The sequence below is a fragment of the Peromyscus leucopus genome, chromosome X (genome assembly GCF_004664715.2).
Source record: "Peromyscus leucopus breed LL Stock chromosome X, UCI_PerLeu_2.1, whole genome shotgun sequence".
Taxonomy (NCBI): Eukaryota; Metazoa; Chordata; class Mammalia; order Rodentia; family Cricetidae; genus Peromyscus; species Peromyscus leucopus.
Window position 1 is genome coordinate 13,010,431 of NC_051083.1, and position 22,153 is coordinate 13,032,583.

At 51.9% G+C, this 22,153-nt stretch overlaps 1 protein-coding gene across 8 annotated transcripts in view; it reads left to right on the forward strand.

Annotated features, from left to right (window-relative positions):
• The window catches only part of Bcor (BCL6 corepressor), a 120,901-nt gene that overhangs the window by 79,119 nt on the left and 19,629 nt on the right, over window positions 1-22,153 (forward strand). For 5 of the 8 annotated variants that reach the window (XM_028875934.2, XM_028875933.2, XM_037199413.1 and 2 more), the window contains exons 2-5: window positions 16,165-16,290; window positions 17,601-17,679; window positions 18,534-21,380; window positions 22,038-22,091. In XM_028875934.2, the coding sequence (XP_028731767.1) occupies window positions 16,205-16,290; window positions 17,601-17,679; window positions 18,534-21,380; window positions 22,038-22,091 (3,066 nt within the window). In that variant the 5' untranslated portion in view covers window positions 16,165-16,204. Of the gene's footprint in view, window positions 1-16,164; window positions 16,317-17,600; window positions 17,680-18,533; window positions 21,381-22,037; window positions 22,092-22,153 lie in introns of those variants that run through there. The other 3 variants (XM_028875936.2, XM_028875938.2, XM_028875939.2) reach the window with 2 other exon arrangements.

A 22,153-nucleotide genomic window follows, 5' to 3' on the forward strand; every position in this document is an offset into this window, starting at 1 on the left:
AGAGAAGGCTAGGAGAGGAGTACTGCTATTAGGTTCTAAGGTTAGTCCCTTGGGCGAAAAAAAAATATTCTTAAAAATGGACCGGGAGTTTAAAAAAAAAACAAAAAACGAGGAAATAGCCCACCCCAGAAGGTGGTGGGTGGTGAGTAGACAGACTTGGGTATTTCTAGCCATCTGACACTTCCTGTGGCATTGGAAATGGACACCACCGGGAGAGATCGACCTGTACAAGGTGCTGGATTCGGTTTTACCAACAGAATTGCTTGTGTGGAAGGTATTTGAATTGTCGACCTCAGCGACGTTTGTATGTGGACACTTGGGAAATACTCGCTTCTCGGCCCTTCCCGCTCCATCCCGGACTTGTTACCTAGTCTGGGTTGCAGTGTTGGCTCTGGTGTTTATTTTGGGTTGGATTGTGTCGCGTAGAACTCCGCGGAGGGGGGATGATTGATATGCCGTCCAGGTTTAATCTGAGGCTGGCCTTCAGTGCTAGAGTGTACACTACGTACAGGAATTGCCTGCGGTTAGGGGATCACGCGGGGCTCGGTCACCAGGCGTTGGGCGGGTAGGTCTGGACTGGGGCTCGATCAGCGCTGTCCTTTGAGGCGCTGTCACCAGTAGGTGACTGAGAGTTAATTAGGAAGTGTTCTCTGGATCAATGGGCCGCACAGCTCATTAGCGATTCTCTCCAGCCCTTTGCAGGGCCGGCCTGGCCTCCGCCTCCCACACAGCCCGGGCCCCCGCGGTCCGGGCTGCGGAGAGTGCCGCTGGGAAGTGGGGAGGGGTGGTCAGCGAGGGACAGCTGGCGGGCCAATATAACTTCGCAGGGCGGCGCGTTGCGTGCGGCGCCGCGAGGTCCACACAGCCCGCTCTTTCTTCCTGCTCGCGGTCGCCTCCACTGTGTCTTTAACTCGCTTTAGCTGGCTTTGCTGCCTGGCTGCTCCTCCCCGCCTCCCTCGCCTATCTCTTGTTCTTTAAGCACGACGCCTGTGCTCCCCGCCCAGTTTGGGATTAGACAAGATAAAAATAGGACTGCCCAGCGCGCAGAGCTGTGACTGTGCCCGGGTAGCCGGGCTGGTGCGAACGCAGTGGGTAGGGTCTGGGCAAGACTAGCAGGGCGCTCGGGGCGGCCTGATTCTTATTGGACCCTCACCCGCTAGCCCGCAGGCGCCGTCACGCTCGCTGGACTCCGTCCGCTGTGAACCGTGCGGGCCAGGGGGACCTGAACGGGGTCTCCGCGCTCTCGCGGGTGTTGTTGGTGTGCGGGTGATAGATCGGTCTAGACAGGCATGCAGACTCCCTCCCGGCTGAAGGACGGGGGAGGGGGCCGGCAGTGGAGATGGCAGCAGACTCCCGAGAGCGGCGAGCGAGCAAGCTAAAGCTAGCCTGCGGGGGCCCAGCAAGCCGGGTAGAAGGCAGGTTGCGGGGGGTTTCTCTTAACCCTTTAAGTGCGGTAAAGAGTTTGATGGGGGAAGAGTGACGAGTCTAGTAGAAGTGACTGGAAGTCGAGTGGTCCGCAGGGGTGTGGGCCTTGAGGTCTAGACCTACTACTGTTTTCCTTTCTCTTCTGGGTGTGCATCCGCGATTCTTTCACAAATCGGATGCAGCTGCTAGACAGTAACTAGCTTAACCCGGTACTCATCCGGGGAGCTGTGAACACAAAATGGGCACCCTCGCTTAAGGATCTGAGTTGAGAGCAGGCTATGAAAACCTGTTTCCTAGAGGAACTGGCGTGTGTAGGGGAGACTCAAAGTGAGAGAAGGTAGTTGGGCAAAGGCTCTGACCCAGCCAGGCTGCTGCCTATTAAAGGCCCTGAGCCTGAAATGCCAGGCCAGTAAGGACAGTATGTATGCATTGGAGGGAGAACACAGCATTCCTTGAGCTGTCCATATATAAACACTTAACCATGAACTTGTGAACAGTTATAATCAGACATGTACAGGGAGACGACCTAGATAGGAGATGGTCTGGACACTTTAACAAATCCATCATTTGTGTATCAAAGGTCTAAAACTTAATGCCACTCAGCATACATTAATTTAGTTCTTTCCAGGGCTGGATATTGATGGGTGTGTCCCCCTATAGATAATTAACTTATTCCCTCCCGTCTTTTCCTCTTAAAGATTTGTGGTCTAAGGCCCCTCTATTTACATTTAAACTGCAAAGCCATGCTGGTCTGGCCAGGAAATGAACTGCTTTACAGGGATAGTCAAAGAAGCCAAGTAGTAGGGAGGAACGCTCAGATTAAGATGTACCCCAGAATGATGTGTGCTGGGCCAGATCTAGACACTTTGGTTCCTATGTCCTAATGGAACAAGAGATAAAGAACTGACCTAGAGGAATATAAACATGGCTGTGCAAATGCAGAAATGTATAGTGATACTCTAAAAGAAAAACTATAGACGTTGTGAAGCTGGAAATTGGGGCAGAATTTCCGTGTTGCAAAGACAAAAAAATCAGTTTAAAGATGTGAAGACGGTCACTTGGAAAAAAGCACAAAAGGCACGCGTATGCATGCATACCTGTGCTTAGATACAGGGGCCCAGTTACTAAGAGCAGCCCTTTGCCTTGAGGAAGACTTCTCGCCTAGTGAGATTGATTGAAAGTAAGAACGGGGGCAACTCCATTGACACATTCTCAGGCAATAATGTGTTTGGGCAGGAGAAAATGGTAAAGCAGCTCCCGAATTGGTGATGGCCCTTGTTTAGGATGACTTCTAGTTCTTGCCTTTACTGACCAGGTAGCAGGATTTCTAAAGAGGATGAGAGTTCTTGACCTTGGGTGGCTGGAAAGTGAAGGAAAAAGCAGTAGCTCTCTACTTTGTGGTGGGGAGAAAGATGTGAGACTGTGGTAAAGTCTTGTTGGCGAAGGTGGTGTTGGGCTTGAACCGAGAAAGAATCCAAAGAAGCGTGCCCTCTGGGAGAAATAAAGGAGCGAGTGGTATGCTTTCATTATATTCTTCCTCCCCGCTGGAGGAGACCATGCCTGGGACGACCTGTGCTGGGTACATTAGCAGGCGCCTCAGTGACCCCAGAAGGGCATGTAAACTCCTGCTAGGGCTTAGTTTGCTCGGGGCACCGATTTGCCTCCCTCCCTCTTTGTTTAAGCGCAGTCAGGAATTCCAGTTTTTATTGGGAAGATCACACTTGGGTGGAGACCAGGCCAGGCGGGGCAGGGCTGGGCTGTGCAGGCCGGCAGCCTTCAGAAAGGCCCGAGTGCTGCCCCAACCTTAACACAGTTCGCAAGAGCAACCAGCAGCCCTTACTTAACAATGCCTCCCTAGTTTCCTGGAGGAGCCTTCATCCAGACACCTAGCCAGGCAGGCTGGGGAATCTCATGGGCCATCCTCAAGGCTGCATCCCACCGCTTTTCTGAAAGGAGCTAGGAAGGCCCTTTGTTTAGGGGTGTCCTGAGAGTCGCTGAAGAGTGTAAATGCAGTGTTTTTTGCCGAGGAGTCTCTTGGAACAGTCTGGATCCGGTCTAATGGGGGCCTCTCGCAGATTTAGGAAGACTTTGGCTGGCCACCGTCAGAGGAATTTGGTCAGTGTTGATGGCCAATGGGATCCCATCTTTTTGCGGAGATGGCCTCCCTGCTGAGAGGCTTAGGTGGTGGAGCTGAGGAACCCAGAAGAGCTGTAGTGTAAGACCTCTGTCCACCCCATTTATCTTGAGCACTTGTCCCAAGGTGTGCACTGGCCACTTCCCCAACTGCTCCCCAAATTCAGAAGGGACATCTGACATTTTGCGGGGTAGTATTTAATGGTGCTCTTATGGGGGTTGTTTCTGAAGATTCCCATTCTGGGCTCAAGCTCAATTCTGTGTTTTCTCAATCTAGATTCTTGTGGTGTGTCCCCACTTATTTTTTCCAGAGCCTGAGTATTGCTAGCCAGCACCCACAGGCTGGGTTCCCCACGATTAGACAAATGGAGAAGTCCACTCCGAGAAGATCCTGACAGCATAAAATATAATTTGTGATCTAAAAGACAGTTTCCAGTATAATCTCATTATGCACCGCAGACTCCCGTGTTATTTTGTGGAAGGCGGACAATGATCAATTTACATTGACCCGGGGCTGGGCGAGCTTTTAGATGGTAATTGCCATATTGATTTGCATGCAAAAAGGAGACCTGCTAAAATTAAAGACCGGAAGCTAAATTAAACTAAATTTATTGTCTAGGTGCAAACCAGGGGAACTGTTGGGGGAGGGAGGTGAGTCAGGGTAGGTTGCCGGGGCAGAGCAGGTAAGAGGCTCTCGGAGCTTGGGGGGCAGTTTACAGCTGTCCCGGATATCTTTGCCTTGTGATTTCAGAATGTGGAAAGGGAGTCGAGTTTAGGGGAAAAGTTATAAAAAGGTACAATTGCAGTGAAGGCCCCAGGTCTTTTAATGGTAACGGTAACTATAAGGCAGGGGGAAGGTTTATAGGGTTATAGGGGGTCTTCCTGCACCATTTCCGGCACTCCCACCTCCCATTTCTATTGTTCTGGCTCTGTCAGGCCTTTGCTGTGGTGCCAGGGACACCAAAATCTGGAGAGAGAGAGAGAGAGAGAGAGAGAGAGAGAGAGAGAGAGAGAGAGAGAGAGAGAGAAAGGAAGAAGTGGGGGGAAAGGCAGCCCTTTTCCCTTCCCGCCTTGCACCTTCCCCTCCCCCTCTGGAGCGGTAGACTGTGTGGGTGTGAATGTGTTAGGGGCTCAGCACGCCCTCCACCGCCCTCCACCTACGCAAGGCCCGTGGGTCCGCACCCGTAGGACTGTGGACAGTTGTCTCACGAAGGAAGCCATGGTTGCAAGCTCTGCTGGATGGCAATTGCTCGGGAAGCCGCGGACTCCAGGTGGCTGATGATCGGGGGTGGATTGTATTGGAGAGGGAGAAGGGGAGAAGGTGTCTGCGGGCCAGCCTAGTGCCAGGAACAGGGGGTCACCCCTAGAAGTTCCGGCATGCTAGGCCAGTTCCGAGCCGGGGTAGGTGGGAGCTGGAAACTCGGCCGGCTAGCCAAGGCTGGAAAGTTTTTCAAAGAGAAAGAAAGCCACTTGCGGAGGGCTGGCTGAGAGCCAGGTCAGCTGGGCCGCCTGGCCACTGGGCTGGTGAACAGAGGGAGTGTGCAGTCTTTCTCCACCTAGCCCCTCTCCCTACCACTGCCAGGGTCTCAGAGGCTCTCCTGGGGCACAGCTCCAGAAACGGGCCGGCCGTCGTGAGCAGGTGAGCAGGTGTCCAGTGCCCCAACAAGTAGTCCTCACTGAGCAAAGGCGAACATTAAGTTCCAAAAGCAACTGAAAGCCTGGAGTAGGTCTAAACATCAGGAGGAAGTAGGGAGAGGATGTGGGGCACTAAGGTTTGGAGACCGTATTCTGGGAGGAAAGGTTGGGAAAAGGAGAGTCTTCCAGCTTGTCCCGGTCAGAGGTTGGCTTTTGATAGGAACATTGGAATGTCCAATAGGGCCTGATAGCTTGCAAGCCACTCGGCTGGTATTTTCGCGCCCACTTCATTACGGTTCCTAGGGTGTTTTCTTGGAGCCTTCTGGGAGGTAGATAGACATGGGCGCACCTCCGAAGGCCTTTTGCTCCATCTAGATAATCTATTGCATCATGTGGCAAGTCGTGGGTGGAAATCTCAGCCATAGGACCAGTAGTCGGCATTTTCCCTGAGAACAGAGAGGCCAGGCCACCTACTCAGGCTTGCTGCAGGCTGGCACCCCGAGGGAATGTGGTACCTTGTCGGGAGCCTTGGCCCTCACACTGGGGCATCTCAGTGTGAGAGATTGGTAGTGGGGGGGGGGGGCGATTGTGAAAGCCTTTTCAGTGGCCTTAGAGATTGCTGTAATGTTTTGGGGAAATGGCTCTGGCCCATACTGGATGAATTACGTAAGGCTCATGCGCTGGCTCTTTACCTTGTGTTTGATACGCAAGACCTAAAACTTACCAACTTCTCTGAGGTGAAGGCAGTATGGGAAAATGGGAGTTTCAGATGACACAGTTAGACCAATAATTGGCTCCTCTCCGCAACTCCAGGACTGAGTTTGACCATGGCCCGCCCATTTTTGCTAGCTATGTGACCTTGGGGGCAAGTTATTTATGGCCTCTGCACCTCGGTACATTTCTTCATTTGTATGACTGGGAATAATTATCTACCTTTAGGATCAAAGACAATGCTTGGCACATAGTAGGCCCAGAGGGTTAATAATTGCCCTGAATGACTGCCCATGTTTCTGTAAGTTGCTCCTCAGTTCTCTATTGCCCTCAAGACCTGCTAGGCCAGGGTCCCAGGGCCATTCCTCTGGGTCAGCCTATGTGGGCTCCTCTTTCCTTTGTTAGAGTCTCCTTGCCTTATGCCTTTAAGGGATTCCATATGCAACGACTTGGGTTTTTTTCTCTCTAAGTGGGATCATTATATGGTTAGGAATTGATTCCAGAACTGGTATCTAGGTGCCGTTTGGCAAGTTTTCCAGTCATTATTTCGGGGGGGGGGGGGACTGGAGCTGCTGGAGGAGAAGTCCTCGTTGGAAGAGGTGGAGGGATGGCCTGCTGCAGAGGCCAGAGGTGCTGTGGTTTGATAGGGATTAAGTCCGGATGTTAGGAAGGCTCGATGTGGTTTTCAATAAAGTCAGCCAGAGATGGCTTCTTTTATATCGATATGTATTTAAAAAAATTACTAGCACGAGAAGAAAACCAGACCTGTATGGATCCAGGGCGGTAGTAAGCTACTGTGATCAGGTTTCCTCTTCGACTCCCACAGGGGAAGTCAGCTTTTGATTGAAGCTACACTTGGTTCTTGACTCTCAGGGGATGCCTGCTCTGAAACAGGAGCCCTCCCTCCCCCTCCCCTTCTTTCCCTAAAAGCCTTTGTGCTGAAAGAGCTTCAGTAGGCACGAATCCCTGGTCCCTCCACAGAAGGAAGGGAGGAACGAACGAAGGAAGGCCTTCCAGCCTTTGCTGACATTGTTTTGGGAGCAGTGGGTTGTACCAGGCCAGCAGTTTTACCCTCGTTTTAGCTCACTATTTTAGAGGTAGTGTATGGACAGGATGCTCCTAACTGCGGAGGTGATGGCCACACTGTGGAGCCCAGCTGCCCGGAATCTGAAGGCTCCATAACCTTTGCCCTGGGGGCCCTTCAGGAGGGGGCAGAGGTGAGGATCTTGAGGACCTAGGATTGTTTTCTGGCATGTTTGTTTTCTCAAGCCCAAGAGGCTGAGGGTGGACACAGGCAAGAGTATGTTCCAGCTCTGAGTCTGATTGAAAAACTTGCTTTAATTGGAGAAACTCCTAGGCATTTCACAGTTCTGTACAAATGCAAACTTGAAATAGCTCAGGACCTACGTCATTTAGGAAAGGATAAATGAAGTACAAAAATGTTCAAACTATGTAAATCCTTGGAGTTGTCTGCCCTCCCATAAACACATGACAAGTGCCAAGGCATTTCCAGTCAAAACACCCATGGACCCAGCAGCCTCCATCCTTTGCATTTATTATTTTATTAACAGCATTTTACACAGCATTTAACAAGCCCAGACTGCCTGCTTTCCACAGTGACTGGGGTGGAAAATGAGTGGGGGTGGGGAAAGTGGTCTACAAACCCACTAGCTGGAGAGATCTCTCCAGATGGAGCGGCAGTTTATTTCTACTGTCCAAAAAAAAGAGCCAAAAGTAGTACTGAGGAGAAAGAGAGCTCCCCTCCCATCCTAGGAGCCCGGTTAAGCTTCTCTAGTGTGTCGGCTCCCAGCTTCCACTTGGAAGGTAAAACAGGGTCTACTACAGGCTACTCGGCCCCTTGGTTATTGGTGCTCTTCAAAGAACAAGTATTTGTCTGTCGTTATTCCATATCCTGGTGGAAAGTTTCTAACGAAAAGTAATGCCTTTCTTAAGTCATAAAATGAGCCTTGTATGATTATTTAATTAAAATCTATTTAAGGACCGATTAGGCGTGTAATTTGCGCTAATAATGACGATTATGGAAATGTTCAACTTAACCAAAAATCATAAAGGAGACATTTTGATCAGTGGGGCGACCAGTAAGTATTCGATGCGTTGGGCAATTTCTGAAAGACCAGAGGCAGATCTCTGTGGGCCTGCACAGAGCGCAGACATGCCCAGCCTCTGTGACAACTTGGAGAGCTGCAGGCCTCCCTATTACAGACCCAGCCTGGCCCCTTGGCCCAGTGGCCTAGGAGTGTGAGCTCTCTCTTCCCATGCCGCTTCCGCAGACTCGACCAGAGGCTCAAACTCTGGGAGAGGGCTGATAAACCACAGCGAAATCTCTGCGAAATGGCGGTGCTCTCGGGCTCTAACAAACTGCACCGAGAAAACGCATGCTTCCTTAGCTGGCCTTGGCTAGAGCCCGGAGGGCTGGGCTGGGGTGGGGGGAGAGCCAGGGTCCCTTGTTCTGGAGAAACCTGCCAGCTGCTGGGCTTGGTGCGAAGGCGAAGGCAGACACAATGCTGCTGTTGTTGGTTTGATCTCTAACTGTGGATTGTTAGTCTGGCTTTAACTATGTGGTAAGGGGGGAATGTGAAGGCTGTTTACAGCGAGTGCAAATAATGTGACAGCTGTTGGCGCGCGCGCGAGCAGCAGCACTGCGCCTCCTCGGCACTCACACAAAGCGCGCACTATGCAGGCCCGCGGAGGAGCCGCAGAGGTGGCCACCACTTTGTGGCTGGCGCTCTCGGATGAGAGAAAGCTGGGCCACATCCCGTCACCAGTCAATCCCCAGCGCGCACCTTAAGGACTTCCCAAGGGTGGGGTGAGGGTGTGGACCGGTTTATATGTTGTGGTTTAGGGAACTTGTTAGGCAGAGGTGTCAGGAGAAGGCCCAGGGGGCCTGGTGTGTCTGTGTCTGCAGGGGTTGGCCAAGATCCCTGGACCTAGGTCCTCAGCGGCTTGTGACAAGAGTTTGCAAGATTTGGGGAAACAAGCAGCAGCCCTAAGTAAGCTTGGTGGAAAGAATGCACTGTTAACTGAAGGCTTTCTGGGGATTCCAGAGGCTCTGAAGGCCTCCTCTGCAGTGGCCCTATTCAGACCAGTCAGAGACAGGCGGCTGCTGTGTTCGGGGCGCCGCCGCCGCCGGGCACTGTTCCTCAGGCTGCCAGTGTGTGGGTTCAGGATCCAGAGGAGTTGCATTTCAGGGGAAGGGGTGCAGCTCCATGTGGACTCACACCTCTCCGAACACATCTCCTAACCTCCCCTTGTCAGGGCACATCGGCCTTCAGCTCCAGCCACAAAAGGCACCAGGACGGAAAGGAGAACAGTTGGTGATGGTCAGCACTCCCCGCTTGTGGATGGAGATGGTCAAGAACTTGGGTCTGCCTCTTAGGTGGCCTGGAGCAAGCTGAGAGTTAAGCAGCAGCAGGCACTCCTGCCCCCCAGGAACTCCAGGGTTGAAAGAAGCTTTCTAAACCCTGGCTGGCCGTGGGAGATAGAGAATCTTTTCAGGCTGACTTAATTCTATAGTCTCCCCTTCTGGGTGACTTTGGCCCTTGGGTGGACACTGCAGGGTGGCTGAGTCTAGATACTCCCCACCCCCTCCCCCAGGTAAAGTAAACATGCTGAGTTTTAATGTGGACTTCTACATATCCCCCTTGGGGAGCTGGGAGATGCTTCTGGAGTGATACATGAACTTCGGTGCCAGTTCTATAAATTGGTCTCTTTTTATGACGTGTGCCATTTTCTGTAGGAATGTTGCTTGCAAAACGAGTTTCGCCTTGGAGGAAAGGCGGAAAGATAAACAAGGCTGCCACGCCAAAACACTGGCAGTCTTTCCCTCCTTCCAGCTCTCTTAAAGCAGCCGGGCTCTATTTCCAGGATTAGACTCATGCTTGCAAGGAGGGACTCGCTTGGCTTTTTTTCCCCCCAAGCAAATGCAAATTAGAGAAAAATAATTTTCTTTCAACGATATGCAATGTATTAGTCACTTGTTATGGAGCTCCAAGGCAGGCCTCATTTGCGTGTCTGCCAGCTCGCTCACATCTGCTCAGCGCTGTTGGGGCATTTTAACCTTGGCGGTGTCGTGTCTAGTCCCACGGATCAAGGAGGAGTAATTAAGCTCTGAACAGCCACAAAAATTCGTGGATCCCCATCTATATGGCTTTGTTTGGGGGGTACTTTGAGTTCCAAGACTGAGCAGCAGACATGGAATTCCTATTGTCCCTTGTAAAGACAGTGAATGTCCCTCTCTTGGCTCTCCCCCCCTAGCCTCCCCAGGATTTTCAGGCTCTGCACAATCAGCAAGAAGCCTGCATGCAAATTTCAGGACCCTTGCATTTTCCACGTCTTAATTCCTTAAGAAGTCCCCTTGTGCTTACTAGGGGAAGCCTTCCGTGTAACTTGTTACTTTTTGTAGTGGGGAGTGACGTCAAATGTGTTTCGTTTATACAGAACTTTAGTGGAGACGTGTATACTACTATGGCCTTGATATGGGGCATTTATTTAGGATTCCTCTCCAGGTTGTGTGGATTCCTTAGTGGGGACTGAACTCTGTTGGGGTTGGAGCTTCCTAGGTTTTGCATGGGGGATCCACCTCCTTTTTAAGGAACTCTCACTACTGACTTCCCCCACCTGCACTTTGGGTGGACATGTAGTTCACTGACTAGTTGGTGTGGCACAACCTGAAGGAAAGAGAAAGGACAAAAAACCAGTTAGTCTCTGGCCAGCCCTGTAGAAGGGAGAGGGGAAGTCATCTCTGTCCTTAATTTGGGAGCAGCGCTAAATCTGATCCCAGGAGCTGGGGCTCTGCCTAGTGTAGACAATGTATGACCATCAGCCCATTTTGGATAGACTCTCGGGGTCAGCCCTATACAGGGCCCCACACCTGTCCCATTTTACTGTAGGCTATACTTGGCTCCCGTCTTCCTAAGGCCCGGGGGGGGGGGGGTCCAGAGGAGCAGCCCTGTAGTTGGAAGGTAGGAAGGGTTTATAGTCCCGACTCTGTGGTGGGCTTGAGCATTTCCCTTGAGGGCTCCAAGTCTGCCTGAACCCACTCAAAAGTTAGCTTCTGTCTGAAATTTCGTGGTGAGGCCCAAAGGAGTGATGGAGGTTCCGGCAGAGGGACCCTGGAAGTCCCGTGAGAACACAGGGTCTTTGCGGGAGGGTGGCTGCCCAAGGGAGAATGGTAGAGTTTCTGGAAGGCCCGAGGGGACCCCTGGCCAGTCCTGCTGGACCTTGGCCGGAACCGGGAGGAGGGGCAGAGGGATTAGTGCGCTCCAGCAGTACTGGGAAAGACAGTCTCTTTGTTGCAGACCCGTAGAGGCGTGGAGGGGGGCCCCTCCTCCTCGCTTCCAGGGCTGCCACCGAGGGCCACGTTTATTCCCCCCCTGGTGGCTCTGCTGTGACCCAGAGCTTCGAGAAGGAGCTGGGGAGATCAGGTCTGCGCAAGCAAGCCTTGTCCCTCTCCCCCTTCTGCTCCCTGACTTAGCCTGTTACTGATGGAAAACTGGGGCTTGTGGGTGGTGACGTCCACAGAACAGAGCCGGTGCTTGTGGCTTGAAGTCTGCACCTGGGCAGCCTGGACCACGCTTCCAGTGCTAACATAGCCCAGGACCGGGGAGCAATTTGAGGGTCCCCTACTCATCAGCTATATGGCACCTGGGAAAGCAGCCCAGGAGGACCCGCCCTGCATTGCACATCCGGGAAAGCATTTTCTTTTCATTTCCCACCCCCACATAGGCCCTCCCCCCAACATTCTAAAATAGAAACTTCTTCCCCCTCCCTTCCTTGACACCCAGAGTGTGGTGCTGCTGTGACTCAGTCTGGGTTTGGAGCAACCCCAGGAAGGGCTGGTGCTAGCTTTAGGCTTGGGTGAAATCCACACCAGTCATTGTCGTCCCCTCCCCCCAGCCTGGCCCCTCTGGATCTCCTTCCTCAGCACGGCACCGGCGGCGATAAAGACCGTGTAGCCATTCTGGGACTTAATGTGAACAGTGTGTCTAGTGGAGTCAGACGCTGTTGGGGTTAACCATGGCCAGCTCCAGTTATTGCCCGTCAAAACTCAAGTCCATAGTGCAGCTGAAGCCTCTGGAAAACACGGTGCCAAATATTTACAGAGGGGACCAAGGTTGGAGAGATTCGGCCACCTGCCCAGGGACACAGGGTGGGTGAGGGGGAGAGCGGGAGCTGTGATGACCATAAGAGAACCAGGCATGGGAGGAGGCGAGGCTGCTTTTCTCAAGAGACCCCTCCCTAGCACACTGAGCTGAGACCAGGCTACTTATGTCCTACTTGCCCTGCCCGCGGGATGGAGCAAAAGCCTTCAAAGAAGGGACTCTGGCAGCATTTGAGTGGAAAGGTTTCATCATGTCTTCCTAGCCACTGGTCGGGAGCCATGCTTTCCTGTTGTGGGGGCAGGGGGCAGGGTGACAGTGGCCTGTCCGTAGTGGGCTAGCAGTGGAGGGGACAGGAAGTTAAGAGCCCTAACTACCCTTCCCTCAGTCTGCTCCCTGTTGTCTGCAGGGGAAATCTTAGATGGATGCCCTCGAAGAAGAAACAGGTAAATTGGGCGGGCTGGTATGTGACGTTAATCCCAGCAAAGACAGATAAATCTTGAGTCCCATGCTAGCCAGAACAGTGAGACCTTGTCTTTGAAAAAAGGAACGTGTGTCCTTTTCCTGGATCTACAGTGTTGGCACCTCTTGTCTCTTCGTAAAGGAAAGCAATGCTCCTTCTCCAGGATGCCAAGGTTGGAGGGACAGCATCTAATCTTGGTCCCTGTGACCCTCTTCTGCCAGTCAGGTCCTTCTCCCCTGTGTTCAGGCCAAGCTTGGATACTCTAGCCACAACCTTTGGCTCTAGAGCAAATGATTGCTCAAAGACTGTCCAGGCGACTCCGGTTAAACCCAGTACCAGGAGCTGCGACCACACACCCACCATGTGTGGCTGTGACATGGTGGGTACCCAAGACCCATATGTTCAGCAGGCAGATACTGCAGTTAGTAATCAACCTGTTCCGTAAGAATCAGACAGCCTTCCCTGCCTGGCTCTCTGAGCCATCATTTCTTGGCATTTCCTTCCTCGCCCTTGCTTTTCTCTCCACAACTGGCGATAGGGTTAAAACTCAGAGCCAAGGTAAAGCTAGCAACTTGCCCTCGGAACAGGCCGGTGCTTGTAAAGTGTTATTTCATGAGTGACTTCACACATCTTGGCACTTGGAGAGGCATAGCCTGTATGTGGAAGAAGGGGCAAATGTGAACCTCTTCCTTACATATAGCAGCCAAGCGCCTTGAGGTCTTCTGTATTCTCTCTACCACATCCCACAGCCAAGGGTCAGCAAAGTCAGTTCTGAAGTACTTTGCCTCAGCAGTAGAAAGCAAAGCCCCAGCCATTTTACTAGCACTTTCTAGAAAGTGAATGGGATGAGTTGAGTGTTGCTCTTTTCTGCCTCTTGCTCTCTTTTTGGCTTTTCACCCACGAGTTTGAGTGATGGTAATCCCTGCTCCTCAATGGTTTAGTGGAAGCAGGATGCTTCTGCTGATTATGTTCCTGCTGGGGGCTTGAGCTGCCCTTGTCTGCCACCCTCGAGAAGGGCCTCCTGCCAGACAGGATCCCAGCCATTGGCCCTTTCTACGCTGCTCCTCTTTGGCCAGGCACCTGAAGAGTTAAAAGTCCTTAGCTTGTTGCAATGAAATTATGGCTGGCAGTGGCGCCGCTGTTTGTCCAACAGACCTCCACTCTTAAATAGTTCACAAAAAGTTCACGGAGCAGCTAAAGATTGTAAGTGTGTGTACACGAGTGTGCACAAGCACCAATGCACATGTGTGCATAGTCCACAGTGCGGCTCCCCTCCGTTCAGCCCCCTCCCTGGCAGCCACATACACAGGAGCCTTGGGATGCACTCCAGGCCTTAGCTCTCGGTCTGACCCCGTGTGTGACGGGCGCTTCAGCCTGATGGCTAATGCTATTTATCTGTGACATTAATATTGAAAATCTTGAAGGACGAGCTCCAGAGAGGGGCGGAAGCCTCCGTTTTCTCATCTATCCCAGGTGCCTCACAGTACAGGTGGCCTTTTCTGGAAAAGCGAAGGGACTGGAGATGCTTCTGTGGGGAAGGCGGCAGGCATTCCCTAAGTTGATTCTGTTCCTCCTTGAGGTTCCCTGAGGTACTTTTCCCGAGGCGGACAGACCACTTAGGGAGGTATGTAGGAGGCAGCTGGGTTTCAAGGGAAGGCCGACTGAGGAACTGGAGCATGGAGTTTGGACTTTTCTTAGGCAGGCTCTTTTTCCTGGGTATTGGTTGTGGAGTTCCCGTTTCCAGTGGAATTTCTGCACTCGATCAGTGCTCCACGAAGGCATGGTGTGGTTTCCGTTGCAGACTGCTGTCCAGGACACCAGCACCAAGCAATGGCGCTCTACTTGATGAGGCCACCCACAACGTCTTCCTTTTGTTGTGAGAATAGGCAGCAGATCCTCAGGAAAGAGACACTCGTGGAACAGGTCTTGGGTCTTTCCAGCACTGGTGGGGTGGCGTTCCCTGTATATTTGGAGGACAGAAAACGGTGGACAGCCCCCCCCCCCCCCACCCCCCACAGCCTTCTGCAACACCCTAGTCACTTCCTCTATGCACCATGGCTAAGCCATTTGGAGTTCGTTCCCCTGTCTGGAGAAAGAGACCCTTCCTAGGAAAACAGCTTCGACCAAGTCCATTCCCATGATGCCTCCACCGATTCTGGCCTCTTCAGGGCCCGTCCTCCTCTTCCAGCTTCATTGTTGAGCTCTAACTGTGCGTGCTGTGTTGGTGCGTGTTGTTCTATGGTTGGGGGCCAGTGGGGGTTGCTGCTGGACAAAAGACCTAGTTAGGACAAAGAACGGAGCATAGCCGAGCTTGGGAGTCGGTCCTCCCCAGCCTCCCTGCCCCCACCCCAGTCCCCGGCAGAAGAAGTCCCTGGACAGGGTGCCTCCACCCAACCGACCTGGCAGTCTGCTTCTCCCAGTGCTAAAGTGTAAAAGCAAGCATTTGCATATTTTCTCCTGCTAACAAAGGAAATGTGTCGACTTAAGGGAACATTTGGGCTTTCGGAAACTGTGTGGGTGGGTGTGTGAGGGAGGAGAGAGAAAAGTTCCCCTGATGATCTATCTGCACACCAATTATTTCACACTCAGGTTTGGGTCCCGTGGAAAAATGCCGTGGTCTGTCCTGGACAAGGGAAACTGAGATGTGTTTGTGAGCAGGGAATTGCCGAGGGCCATCGGTCCCAGGCATTAAAGGCTCCCCTACTTATTAACCCAGCATTTAACAGCAGGATATGGGCTGAAGCGCAGTCAAAAGAAACGGCTCAACCTCCAAAGAGCAATTAAAATCCTGCACGAGGATAAATCACGCGCCGTGATAATCCTGTTAATAAAATGCAGCTTGTCCTGACCCTTCACTCATGCAGCAAACTAGAATGTGCTGTGGGTGGGGGCGGTGGGCTGAGAAGGTAAGTGGGGGAAGTGGTCTGGGCTCCTTTGCAGCCCCTACGCGCCCCCCACCCCCGCACACACGCACAGCCTCCCCCGCACGGCACAGCCTCCTCCTCCCATGATGTGGAAAATGGGTGGCTTGCCTGTTCCTGTGTGCCAGCTACTCGGAGCCCATCAGCATCAGCCCTGGCTGCAAAGACTTATGCGCTAATGATTTCTTGTCCCCAGCGAGCAGGCGTCATTGAATTACTCAGCTGCCTCCCCCTGCAGCTCCCAGGCAAAACCACCCCTGTTAGGTGCTTAATCTAATCCAGGGCTTCAGTGGAGAGGTTCACCAGCCCACTGGACTCTCTCGTTCACCCTCGATCTTTGGGTCATACACAGGACAGCTTGGAAATTCAGTCCTAACAATGCGTCCTAATGTGAGTCCCAAACCTGCTACCTCCACCTCACCGGTACTCCTTCTACCACGCCGAGAGGAGGGATCATTTTGCCAGTGATCTAGCGCCCCGTGTATCCCCAGTCCCTCCTCAAATATGGCTTCTTTGTGTGGCAAAAGTGTGGGCAGGTAGAGAGCTGTCTGTGGCTTGGATGGGCTTTTCCTGTTAGACTGAGCCTGTTCCCCCCAATCACTGGGTCAGATGTGTTGCTGGCTCCTGGTCATTTGTAGACAATCCTCAGGCACAAGCTGCATCCTGCATGAATCGCCTTGAGAGAGGCCTTCTCTGCTTCTCCAGTGCCTCTCCTTTAGCTAACCTCTTGGGGACCCCCCTATCTTTTTTTAAACAGACTAGACGCTTGAAGCCAAGCTGCCATCCGAGAGGACGACATGCTTTCAGCAACTCCCCTGTATGGGAACGTTCACAGCTGGATGAACAGCGAAAGGGTCCGCATGTGTGGAACAAGTGAAGACAGGTGAATGGTCTCCAGGGCCAGGCCTGGTGAGGGAAAAGTGCTCTCCTCCCCCACACTCCTGAGCAGAACCCATGCCCAAGCCCCCCTCACCTTCTCACAGCCAGAGAGGGCCCCAAAAGGTCTGGGCAAGAGAGATCTCCTAGCTGGTGGCCCTTGATTTACAGTTTTAACAGGCAGTCTGGCTCGGCGAAGCATTGCCGCCCTTTAAAAGATTAGCCCCTGAAGCGGTCTTTCAGTGCACTTTCGTCCTTAATTTATTATTTCATATTTATGAAGGAGAATTAATCCCCGTCTATATGCTGCTTTAACTCTAAATGTCAGGAGTGTGGGCCCAGGTGGATCGGCATTCGATGTGCTTTTAAAACAAATAGTTTGCTTAGTAATAAATGAGGAGATGGCTACCCTTTCCTTGGGTCCAGCCCAAGGTTTCAGGTTGCCCTCTGCTGCCATTCCATGTGGCTTTTGGCCCGGATCTGATCACTGGCCAGCTCCGTTGGGCTTTCTAATCAGTCATTTCGGACTGGGGTAGGGACAGCCGAACAGTAGATGATTGAAGCAGCTTTGCTGGAATGGTGAAGCTTGTCCTCTGCTGCTTGTCAGCGATGTTATCCTGGGGATTTGGAAGTTGGCATAGAACACTTCCTTTATCAATGCTCTCTGATAACAAGTCCCGGGACAGCCAACAGCAGCCTGGCACAGATGTGTAGCTTCCTCTACTGCCTGGAGTAGCTGACATTTCTCTGATACTATTGTGTATCCACACACATCTCCACATTGTTTTGATAAAGGCCGCACATATAACTTCACTGTCACCGTGGAAACTAGTCTCGTGGATGTGGTCCCTAACTTTGTTTGGGGGAAGTTTTGGAGACCTGCCCTCAGGGCTAATTAATGCACATGTGGTAGGTGAAGGGGCTAGTCTGTAGACTTGTAGCCCACTTGGTCCATGGCCACTTCCCTTCATGTCTGCCGCCCTCCAAGACAGCTCGTAAGGGTTAGCTAGGACAGCACTTGGCCTCTTAGAAAAGGTCACGTGAGAGAAGTGTGCTTAATCTCTGGCTTGCCCACCTCTGGGACATATGTGTTATTCATGTCCCCACACATGAAAGGCCTGCCTTTGCTTTGTTCTGCCAGGGTAATATTGAATCACCATTTGGGAGCGGACTCTCTCTCTAGGCCATGGCGGGGAGGGCTAGGAGAGTTCACAAAAATAAATGAGACTAGTGGAACCTGGTCTGCTCTGGGGAGACAGATGACAGATAGATTCAGCGAGAAATGGTTTCATGAAATTGGTGTATCCTTTTAAATAGGAAAATTCCTGTGAATGATGGTGACGCTTCAAAAGCCAGGCTGGAACTGAGGGAGGAGAATCCCTTGAATCACACCGTGGTAAGGGATGAATGGCCCCTTTTGATAGGATGGCTGAATATCAGTGATCTGTAATCAACTATGCATTAGCTTGTATGCAATTAGGTTGTGTGCGTGTGTGCGTGCGTGCGTGCGTTCAGTGTAAGGGGGGAGAGTGTCGGGGCCTGACTATGTATTGCTTTTACCATGCTCTGCCCCACGGGTCTTTATCCCTTATTCACTGATGGGGTGTGTGGCTTCCATAAACTGTGTGCCCTATTAGTGCTTCAAGCTGGATAACTTCCAGCCTCCAAGTAGTTCCTGAGGCTTTACTTTGCCAGTAAACTATGAAACATTGGACTGTCCTTTCAGACACCAGGGAGAAGAAGTCAAAACATGCGAGCACACTTTGACCCCTGGCCCCATTATTGATTGGGAAATGAGGCTAAGCTAAAGTTCCCCATACCAGTTGTCCGTGGAAAATTGTTTCTTGTCCTCTTCCATGATACCTTTCTGTCTCCGGGAGAAATGGATACTCCCACCCTGACTCCAGCCTGACAGGCTCTACAAGGATTAGTCTAAGTCCTGTACCCTGTAAGAGTGGTGCAGAGAATGTTGTATTTGGTCTTGTCTGTGCTGCAGCAAAATAATGTGTTGGCTTCTAGTCTGCGTGCATCTTTCAGTACTTTCAGGGTCCTAGTTGAACAGAGATGGAAAATGAGGCTTTGGGAGGACTGGGATGTGGGAGGAGGGGGCTCTGGATACAGCAAAGCTGTCTTTAACCTTTCTGGGAGGTGGTGTGGGTGACATCATGTGACCCAGTGGGTGGCCCAGTGGGGACCAGGGCTGCTACTGTGACAAGTGTCCCAAGTAACCCATGTTGTTCTTTTACAAAGGTGGATACCAGTGGCGCCCATCGGATTGATGGCCTGGCAGCACTGAGCATGGACCGCACAGGCCTCATCCGGGAAGGGCTCCGAGTCCCTGGAAACATCGTCTATTCTGGCTTATGTGGACTGGGCTCAGAAAAGGGTCGGGAGGCTGCCTCAAGCTCTCTCAGTGGCCTTGGGTTTTCTTCAGAAAGAAATCCAGAGATGCAATTCAAACCGAATACTCCTGAGACAGTGGAGGCTTCTGCTGTTTCTGGAAAGGCCCCAAATGGCTTCAGTGCTATATACAAAACACCGCCTGGAATACAAAAAAGTGCTGTGGCCACAGCAGAAAGCTTGGGTTTGGACAGACCTGCCAGCGACAAACAGAGCCCTCTTAACATCAACGGTGCTAGTTACCTACGGCTGCCCTGGGTCAACCCTTACATGGAGGGGACCACTCCAGCCATCTATCCTTTCCTCGACTCGCCAAATAAGTATTCACTGAACATGTACAAGGCCTTGCTACCTCAGCAGTCCTATGGCTTGGCCCAGCCGCTGTATTCGCCAGTCTGCACCAGTGGGGAACGCTTCCTCTACCTGCCGCCCCCACACTACGTTAACCCCCACATCCCCTCCTCCTTGGCTTCACCCATGAGGCTTTCCACACCTTCAGCCTCTCCGGCCATCCCACCTCTCGTCCACTGCTCAGACAAAAGCCTCCCGTGGAAGGTGGGCGTCAGCCCTGGGAACCCTGTTGATTCCCATAATTATCCCCACATCCAAAACAGTAAACAGTCCAGGGTGCCCTCCGCCAAGGCAGTCAACAGTGGCCTGCCAGGCGACACAGCTCTCCTGCTGCCCCCTTCACCTCGGCCCTCACCTCGTGTCCACCTCCCCACGCAGCCCACTGCAGAGACCTACTCCGAGTTCCACAAGCATTATCCCAGGATCTCCACCTCCCCCTCAGTCACCCTGACAAAGCCATACATGACAGTCAGTAGCGAGTTCCCCACAGCCAGACTGTCCAATGGCAAGTACCCCAAGGCTCCAGATGGGGGTGATTGTGCCCAGTCCATGTCAGGGCACACCCGGAAGACAACGATTCAAGACAGGAAAGATGGGGGCTCACCACCTCTGTTGGAAAAGCAGACTGTTACCAAAGATGTCACGGATAAACCACTGGACTTGTCTTCTAAAGTGGTGGATGGAGACACTTCCAAAGCTGACCACATGAAAAAGATGGCTGCCACAGTCCTGGTTCACAGTCGGGCTGCAAGTGGATTAGTGCTCTCCGGAAGTGAGATTCCAAAAGAAACGCTATCTCCTCCAGGAAATGGCTGTGCTATCTATAGATCAGAAATCATCAGCACTGCCCCCTCATCCTGGGTGGTGCCAGGGCCAAGTCCTAATGAAGAGAACAATGGCAAGAGCATGTCGCTGAAAAACAAGGCTTTGGACTGGGCAATCCCACAGCAGAGGAGTTCCTCCTGTCCTCGCATGGGGACCACAGACGCTGTGATCACTAGCGTTCCAGGGTCGGTGTCCAGCTCGGGACGCCCAGCCTCCGCATCACCAGCCCCCAATGCCAATGCAGATGGCACCAAGAGCAGCAGCAGGAGCTCTGTGGATAGCACGCCATCAGTCATCCAGCACGTGGGCCAGCCCCCAGCCACGCCTGCCAAGCACAGTGGCAGCACCAGCAGCAAGGGAGCCAAAGCCAGCAACCCAGAACCGAGCTTCAAAGCGAGTGAGAATGGCCTCCCGCCAAGCTCAATATTTCTATCTCCAAATGAAGCATTCAGGTCCCCACCAATTCCCTACCCTAGGAGTTACCTCCCTTACCCAGCACCAGAAGGCATCGCTCTAAGTCCCCTCTCTCTACATGGCAAAGGACCTGTGTACCCTCACCCAGTTTTGTTACCCAATGGCAGTCTGTTTCCTGGGCACCTTGCCCCCAAGCCTGGCCTGCCCTATGGGCTGCATACAAGCCGGCCAGAGTTTGTGACCTATCAAGATGCCCTGGGCTTGGGCATGGTACATCCCATGTTGATCCCACACACACCCATGGAGATCACGAAAGAGGAGAAACCGGAGAGACGGTCCCGCTCCCATGAGAGAACCCGTTATGAGGACCCAAGCCTCCGCAGTCGGTTTTCTGAGATCTTGGAAGCTAGCAGCACCAAACTACACCCAGACGTCCCCGCTGAGAAGAACCTGAAGCCAAACCCTGGCTGGAATCAAGGCAAAACCGGCCTCAAGACTAGCGACAAGCTAGTCTACGTAGACCTCCGAGAAGAAGCCGATTCTAAAACTGATGCAGGAGCATCCAAACCAGGCCTTGTAGCCGAGAGTGTGGGCCAGACCACAGAGCCCACCAAGCCCGCGGCTGACCCTGTGACCATGCAGCACCGCGATTTCATCTCCCTCAGAGAGGAGCTGGGCCGCATCAGTGACTTCCACGAATCTTATGCTTTCAAACAGGCCCCGAGCCAGCCGGTGTTCAGCTTAGGCAAGGACAGTGTTGCAGCAGGAACCAACAAAGAGAACCTGGGGGTGCCGGTGGCAACCCCATTCTTGGAGACAACTCTGGGCACCGAGGCCCCTGCTGTGACTTTTGGTAAAACCCAAGAGGATCCCAAACCATTTTGCGTGGGCAGCGCCCCACAGAGCATGGATGTCACTCCCAGCTATACCAAAGATGGAACTGATGAGGCAGAAGCCAACGATGGCAAAGTTCTGAAACCGAAGCCATCCAAGCTGGCAAAGAGAATTGCTAACTCGGCAGGTTACGTGGGCGACCGATTCAAGTGTGTCACTACCGAACTGTACGCAGATTCCAGTCAGCTCAGCCGAGAGCAGCGGGCATTGCAGGTGAGCATCCCCCCCTAATTTCACTAACTTTATCAGTTGTCAGCTTTGTAATGTGCAAAGGGGATTGGGGGGGGGACGTGGTAGGACAGAGCACCAGGCAGATTTGGTTAGTGACACTTACGATGATTGGAATGTATGAAATGTGGTCAATAAGGGGACAGCAGTAGTAGCTTTGAGAAGGTTCATGTGTCTGGCTACTTTAAGCTATTCTGTAGATTATATGAGAACTCTACTGGAATGCTGATAACAAGTTGTAATTATTATGAAGGATGTCTAAAGACTGCATGACGTTTACCTAGCAATTGCTTTGATGTCTCGGCCTGTAAGATAACAACAACTAGATCTAGAAGCATTGCTTAGAATGCCTTACTTGATACTTGGTGGAGATGTGTAGCAGTCGCATGTCTGTGGGAATCGTGCAATTTTTTTCACCAAAACAGAAAGAAAAAATTCGCTTAAAGGGATAGAGTATGTATTTAATTTGCTAGTGAATTATGATAGATGTTGTATAGGAATTTCCTTAAGATATTTTACTTTTAATTAAAAGATGAATAAAGCCAAATTGTTTTGCAATGTTAAGAAAAGACTTGGTTTATGCTGATAAAAATGGATGAAGTTATCTAAATGATCCATTGAGTGCCCATTTTAATTACATAGATGGAAGGATTACAAGAGGACAGTATTTTATGTCTACCCGCTGCTTACTGTGAGGTCAGTTCTTCAAATTTTTATTACTAGAATCTTCCATAAACCTTTTGAGTTCAATTTCGTTT